At 39.6% G+C, this 7,821-nt stretch overlaps 1 protein-coding gene across 4 annotated transcripts in view; it reads left to right on the top strand.

The window, feature by feature from the left end:
* Nucleotides 1-5,867, top strand: part of LOC100951974 (protein argonaute-3) — a 132,271-nt gene extending 126,404 nt beyond the window's left edge. For 3 of the 4 annotated variants that reach the window (XM_023512144.1, XM_023512146.1, XM_023512145.1), the window contains 2 exons: nucleotides 3,172-3,371; nucleotides 5,046-5,539. In XM_023512144.1, coding sequence (XP_023367912.1) covers nucleotides 3,172-3,371; nucleotides 5,046-5,154 — 309 coding nt within the window. In that variant the 3' untranslated portion in view covers nucleotides 5,155-5,539. Of the gene's footprint in view, nucleotides 1-3,171; nucleotides 3,372-5,045 lie in introns of all 4 variants that reach the window. The other variant, XM_003788177.1, reaches the window with a different exon arrangement.
* The last annotated feature ends 1,954 nt before the right edge of the window (nucleotides 5,868-7,821 follow it).

Below are 7,821 nucleotides of genomic sequence, written 5' to 3'. Positions count from 1 at the left end.
GGCAGGTGCCTGTAGTCCCAGCTACTCGGGAGGCTGAGGCAAGAGAATCGCCTAAGCCCAAGAGCTGGAGGTTGCTATGAGCTGTGACGCCACGGCACTCTACCAAGGGCAACAAAGTGAGACTCTGTCTCTAAAAAATTAAAATAAAAGTCAGGTGGTGCCTGTGGCTCAAACCCATGTGCCAGAGGTGGGGGGTTCAGACCCAGTCCCGGCCAAAAACTGCAAAAAGAAAAGAAAAAAGAAAAGTCATAAAAAGTTAATAGTACCTTCAGGAATAAAGCCTGTATGACTAGTTACATATTTTAACCTAATACTTCCCTTCATATTTCCTAAGGAACTCTACTGCATTATGGCTTTGTTTTTGAGATAGGATCTTTCTCTATTACCTAGGCTAGACTACAGTGGCATCATCATAGCTCATTCATAGCTTATTGCAACCTCAAACTCCTAGACTCAAGAAAAATCTTCCTGCCTCAGCCTCCCAAGTGCTAAAATTACAGGTTTGAGCCACCATGCCAAGCCTACTATGACTTTTTTTTTCCCTCTAGAGACAGAGTCTCACTTTGTCGCCTTCAATAGAGTGCTGTGGCATCACAGCTCACAGCAACCTCTAGCTCTTGGGCTTAGGTGATTCTCTTGCCTCAGCCTCCTGAGTAGCTGGGACTATAAGCGCCTGCCACAACACCTGGGTATTTTTTTGTTGCAGTTAGGCCAGGGCCAGTTTTGAACCCACCACCCTCAGTATATGGGGCTGGCGTCCTACTCACTGAGCCACAGACGCTGCCCGTGATTTTCTAATAAATATCACATAGGAAAAAAGAAAAGATTATCTGTTCAAGTAAGTTTAGGAAATACTATTCAGCAGGTTTTTTATTCTAGAACTTTTGGGAATTATTGATATGCAAATAGTTATTATGAATCTTAAAGAGAGGACTATTTCTCCAGCATACCTATCCAGAAGCTTTAGGGAACAGTTTTTCTTTGGGACACCAATTTGAAACCTCTGCTCTAGTTAGAAAATAACCAGGAATAATTCACAGTAACTGAAGACTGTTCTTTATGTATCTTCCCAGCTTTATTTGAATTTTCCAACTTCTCTGAGATGGGAAAAGGAGTCTTGTTTTTTGCCAGCAAAGATTAAACCCCGAATCATTTTTCACCATACAAGGTTCTTTTTGTTTTGTTTTGTTTTGTTCTTGAGACAGAGCCTCACTCTGCTGCTCCAGGCTAGAGTGTTGTGGTGTCAGCATAGTACACAGCACCCTCAAACTCCTGTGCTCAAGTGGATCCTCCCATCTCAGCCTCCTAAGTACCTGGGACTGCAAGCTCACACCACCATTCCTGGCTAGTTTTTTTATTTTTAGTAGAGACAGGATCTCACTGTTCCTCAGACTGGTCTCTGAACTCAAGCAAGTCTACCACCTCAACTTCCCAGAGTGCTAGGATTACAGGTTTTGAGCCACCATGCCTGGCTGGAGTTTTTTTATTTTTATTTTGTTTGGGGGGTATTTGGGAGGTTTTTTGTTTTCTTCTTTTTTGAGACAGAGTTACTCTCTGTCACCCTGGGTAGAGTGCTGTGGTGTCATAGCTCACAGCAACCTCAAACTCTTGGACTCAAATGATCCTCCTGCCTCACCCTCCCAAATAGCTGGGACTACAAGGTCCTGTCACAATGCTTGGCTAATTTTATATTTTTTGTAAAGATAGGGTCTCACTCTTGCTCAGGCAGGTTTTGAACTCCTGAGCTCAAGCAGTTTACCCTCCTTAGCCTCCCAGAGTGCTAGAATTACAGGGATGAACCACCTCAGCCAGCCAAATTTATTTTTTCTAAGCACTACTTTTAACTTTATTTTGGGCGAATTCTATAACTTCTTAACACTCTTAATTATTAGTGATTACACCTCAGTTCCATTCCCCAATTCCCATTATATTCTGATGTAAAATTCCCATGCAGTCATACTATATTTGGCCTTTTGTACCTGGTTTATTTCACTTAGCATCATGTGTTCAGGGTTCATTCGTGTAGTATGTGTCTAAATTTTCTTCTTTTTTCAGGGTGAATAATACTGTGTGTATATACCACATTCTGTTTATCATCCATTGGTGGACCCTGCTTTGCTTCCCTCTTTTGGTTATTGTACTTAATGCGGCTATGAAAACAGACAACTGTGGGGCAGCACCTGTGGGCACCTGTGGCTCAGTGGGTAGGGCACTGGCCCCATATACAAAGGGTGGCTGGTTCAAACCCGGCCTGGGCCAGCTAAAACAACAGTGACAACTGCAACAAAAATAGCCAGGTGTGGGTGGCGCCTGTGGCTCAAAGGAGTAGGGCACTGCTGGCCCTATATGCTGGAGGTGGTGGGTTCAAACCCAGTCCCAGCCAAAAACTGTAAAAAAAAAATAGCCAGGCATTGTGGTGGGTGTCTATAGTCCCAGCTACTCAGGAGGCCGAGGCAAGAGAATCACCTAAGCCCAAGAGTTGGAGGTGGTTGTGAGCTGTGATGCCACGGTACTCTACCGAGGGCGACAAAGTAAAACTCTGTCTCAAAAAAAAGAAAGAAAGAAAACAGACAACTATGTATACGTACATTTTAGTCCCTGCTTTTGCTCCTTTGGGGCATATAAGCAGAATCAACTAAGCTTTTTTTTTTGTTTGTTTGTTTTTGCAGTTTTGGGCCAAGGCCAGGTTTGAGCCCACCACCTCTGGTATATGGGGCCAGTCCCCTACTGTTTTGAGCCACAGGCGCTGCCCAATCAACTAAGCTTTTTCAGTTGATTATTGAAATAGAATTTGTTTGTTTGTTTGTTTGTTTGTTTTTTGAGACAGAGCCTCAAGCTGTCGTCCTGGGCAGAGTGCTGTGGCATCACAGCTCACAGCAACCTCCAACTCCAGGACTCAAGCAAGTCTCCTTACTCTGCCTCCCAAGTAGCTAGGACTACAGTCGCCCGCCACAACACTCGGCTATTTTTTTGGTTGCAGCCATCATTGTTGTTTGGCGGGCCCAGGATGGATTCAAACCCGCCAGCTCTGGTGTATGTGGCTGGCGCCTTAGCCGCTTCAGCCACAGGCGAGCCTAAAATTTGTTTTATAATGTAGAAAACTTTACATTCCTTAGTCTATGCTGACTATTTAAAAGTTCAATAGAATATGCCATTACCTTTTCTCTATAGGGTACCAGCCGTCCTTCACACTATCATGTTTTATGGGATGATAACTGCTTTACTGCAGATGAACTTCAGCTGCTGACCTACCAGCTCTGCCACACTTATGTACGCTGTACACGATCTGTTTCTATACCTGCACCAGCGTATTATGCTCACCTGGTGGCATTCAGAGCCAGATATCATCTTGTGGACAAAGAACATGACAGGTAACATAAAGCATAACAAATGTAAATTCTCAGCAGCGCCTGTGGCTCAGTGAGTAGGGCACAGGTTCAAACCCAGCCCCAGCCAAACTGCAACAAAAAGTAGCTGGGCATTGTGGCAAGCACCTGTAGTCCCAGCTACTCAGGAGGCTGAGGCAAGAGAGTTGCCTAAGCCCAAGATGTGGAGGTTGCTTTGAGCTGTGACACCACGGCACTCTACTGAGGGCAACAAAATGAAACTCTGTCTCTAAAAAAAAAAAAACAGTAAATTCTCACCCAATCAAGTATGGTCTGCTTATTAGAATTTTCTTAGGAAATTTCTTTAAGCATTTCCCTGTAAGTATGTGCCTTCTTATTTGCCATAAAGTACCTCCAATTAAACTTCCACAAGTAATTACAAGAGTCAGTGATCCATATGAAAAGTGATAGTAGACCTGACTGCCCAAGAAAGTTTTCTTTTGAAATAGGCTGCCTAGGCCAAGTGCTGTTGCTCACTCCTATAATCTTAGCACTCTGGGAGGCCGAGATGAAGCAGGTGGATTGCTTAAACTCAGGAGTTCCTGACTAGCCTGAGCAAGAGAAATACTCCCTCTCTACTAAAAAAATAGAAAAAACCAGCTGGGCATTGTGGTAGATACCTGTAGTTTCAGCTACTTGGGAGTCTGAGGCAAGAGGATTGCTTGAACCCACGGCTTTGAGATTGCTGTGAGCTATGTTGCCACGGACTCTAACCAGGGCAACAGAATGAGTCTCTGACTCAAAAAATAAAAAATAAAAACCTGGCCATCATGGGTGGCTCCTGTGGCTCAAAGGAGTAGGGCCCTGCTGGCCCCATATGCTGGAGGTGGCAGGTTCAAACCCAACCCCAGCAAAAAACTACAAAAAAAAAAAAAAAATAGCTGAGCAGTGTGGCAGGTGCCTGTAGTGCCAGCTTCTTGGGAGGCTGAGGCAAAAGAATCGCTTGAGCCCAAGAATTTGAGGTTGCTGTGAGCAGTGAAATCACAGCACTCCACCGAGGGCAACAAAGTGAGACCCTGTCTCAGAAAACAACAACACATAAAAACAGGCAGTCTGGCTCGGCGCCTGTGGCTCAAGTGGCTAAGGCGCCAGTCACATACACCTAAGGTGGCGGGTTTGAATCCAGCCCTGCCCGCCAAACAACAATGATGGCTGCAACCAAAAAATAGCCAGGCGTTGTGGCGGGCGCCTGTGGTCCCAGCTACTTGGGAGGTGGAGGCAGGAGACTCGCTTGAGCCCAGGAGTTGGAGGTTGCTGTGAGCTGAGATGCCACAGCACTCTACCCAGGGGGAAAGCTTGAGGCTCTGTCTAAAAAAAAAAAAAAAAAAAAAACAGGCGGTCTAGGCTCATTAGTAATAGAATGATAAAGTGATTTAGTTGTTTGCCAAATTAATTCAAAGGAGAGATTACTAATAATAATACAAGCAATATATCTATAGAGACAGAATGATATGATATCTAATCCTGGGAGGTTAGAGAAGTAAAGCAAAATTGGCCTTGAGTTAATAATTATTGAAGCTGGGTAATGGACACATAGTTCATTGTGCTAATATCTATTTTTTAATATTTTTAAAATTTTCTACAAGAAATAATACTTTTCAGAATTATTGTACCAGAATAGAAAGTTTGTTTTTGTCTTCATTCCCACTTCTCTTACAGTGCTGAAGGAAGTCATGTTTCAGGACAAAGCAATGGGCGAGATCCACAAGCTCTTGCCAAGGCTGTACAGATTCACCAAGATACCTTACGCACAATGTACTTTGCTTAAAAAATCTAAATATATTCTCTGAGAGGAAGAATTGAAAGACAAATCAACATACAACGTATGTTTCCAGTGGATTCAGTTGAGTAGGGACACCTCCAGCCATACAGAAACCAACACTGTGTGTGGGGCCAGGGTCTGATCCTTATGTTGATACAAGGAAGATTGTTTACTTCATCAAGGAACTCAGCATAATTATGCAATATGAAACCAGCCAACTGCTTTTTGTGCGGTCTCCTATAGGAAGTATCGCGGTTGTTTTGTTTTCATTTCTTGTAGTCTAACCCTTTAATGCCTTTACCTCAAGTTGCTTGGCAGCACAAATATCTTTGCAAAAAAAGTAAAGAAAAAGTAAAATGATGGTTTAAAAAATACACACCTACATGAATAAGCGATTATTCACAATTATGTGTGCAAAAAATTAATGTGCATTCATATGTTCTTATAAAAGGTGTCTGTATTTTTTAAATATATACATGCATACTTCATATGCATATATATCTGATCTGGATTGATAATAGATATATATGTGTCTGTGTATATATTTTATAATTCATTCCATTGGGGAACTTTCTTTCCCTTTTATTCTCCCCTCACTACCATCTTTATTTCTCTCTCTACCTCCCTTGCCTTCATCACCTATACTTTTTTCTCTAATGCTGCCAGTGACATTCAGATGTTCATATAACTGGTTCATTTGAATGTGAAACATGGCAAACCAGATTTCTACTTTCATTTTGCACATCCTGCACCTGTCTTCTATCTCATACACGATTCTGAGTCCTCAACTCTTGATATTCCTGTCTTAAGAAACAAAATTATTTTATATATATACATATATATATATAAACACACACACATATATGTTTTAGTGAGAGTGTGTGTCTATCCTCTTCTGCTCTAAACATACATTGGCCACTTGTGCAGTGTGTACATAAGCAGTAGCAACCTATTCTTTTTTTTAGTGGGTTTATTAAAGCTGCTATAAATATAAAACCTTGACAGAAGTTGTAACTCTTTCCTTCTGATAAGTGATACGTATTCTAAAGATTTCCATTTCTGTAGGCTATACATGGAAATCTCTTAAAGCTTTTATAAAGGATAAATATTTGATGGTTGGAACTCTGTAGGGTTGAGGCCTCCGAAATTGGGTAGAGAGAGAAGAAAGTTTAGGGGGAGGGCTTTGTTTTGTTTTTTGATAGTTTACTTGCTGCCTCTCATACTTTAATGTGATTTTCATATATATATATTTTTATATATATGTATGTGTGTATATATAAACATATATGTATGTGTTTGGAAGTATAGCTTCCTTTTCTTTTATATTTATTAGAATAGTGCTTTAATCATTATAGAACTGTATTGGCAACATCTTTTGTAGAAACATAATCATGTTTATTTTAAGAGCTGACAACTTGTTTTTGCTATCTTTTAGTGCAATAAGCAATTTCAAAGGAAAGTTGTACATTTGACATCTTTACCACAGATAATAGGAGGAATAGGCACATCTATAATTTTAAAAGGGCCTAGTAATACAGCCTTAATTTCAGAAGGAAAGTTTTGTAATTTTCAGTTTTAAAGCATATCTTTTAAAAATCATAATGAAGTATCTTTGAAGAAATAATTTTAAGACTGAGATGAAAAAAATGATGAAAATGAAGGAAGTGAAATTGCATAAATGAGTCTGACCTTAAATATTAGAAATAAAATTGACCTTTGAATTAAGAAATGATAGTGAACAGCTTAAGATTTAGAAGATACTTAAATTCTTTGAAAAGAGATCATGTTTATTAAAGAGTCATATTGGCCAGGTTCCCATTTTCATTTACTAAAATGAATCAGGAAAATCTAAGATTATTTTTTAAACATTTTTTGCTAATTTATCACCAATGTAACTTTCCTTTTAAAATTAAGGTGATAGTGACAAAGGAAGTTAGAACTTTATTTCAAATGAGTAAATCACTGAAATTAAGGAGAAGTTTTGCAAAACTTTTGTTTTATTGATTTCACTTTAAGGTATTAAAAAGTGCTATAAAGCTTATCAAAACCAAGTTTATCAGTAACATTGGATTCAGGGGAGCTTTGCACTTTGTAACTCATGAAAATTGCATTTTGATTTTTTTTTTTTTTTTTGCACTGGTTCAGAGTATAGATACCACAGATTGTTTCCAGTGGGCATTCCTGTTAGCCTTCTAGAATTTCATCTGCACATGAAAAGTAATGGATTTAGATCTTTAGTTTCTCTTTTACCTATAATCCACTATTATTGCCAATTTACTGTATTTTTGAGCCTAAGATCTGAGCCCATGTCCTCCAACAGGCATGAAATCTTTTGTCCCTCTGCCAGAAAACTAAGAAAGTACTGTATTTTGTATGTTTATTATTTTGAAGTATCTGAAATGCAGTTTACAGTTTACTCTTTCAAAGAGCTTTACAAAAGGTAGTATTTGTATAGTATATACATTTTTTTTCTCCCAGTCTTCTCCTATCTCCTTCAAAAGAATTTCCTGTAAAACATGTTTTATAACACTGAAATTTCACTGAATATAGTCAGGAACATGGGCAAGAGAAGGAATAATATATCTTAGATGATAAAAACTTAATTGGTCTATGCTTGCTTAGTGTGAATAAAATATTTCCTTCATCCTTTGGAGCTATACAAATTGATATGGA

This window comes from Otolemur garnettii, unplaced genomic scaffold (genome assembly GCF_000181295.1).
Source record: "Otolemur garnettii isolate 467f Iridium unplaced genomic scaffold, OtoGar3 scaffold00025, whole genome shotgun sequence".
In the NCBI taxonomy this organism is placed as follows: domain Eukaryota; kingdom Metazoa; phylum Chordata; class Mammalia; order Primates; family Galagidae; genus Otolemur; species Otolemur garnettii.
This window is presented reverse-complemented; position numbering and strand designations above follow the sequence as displayed.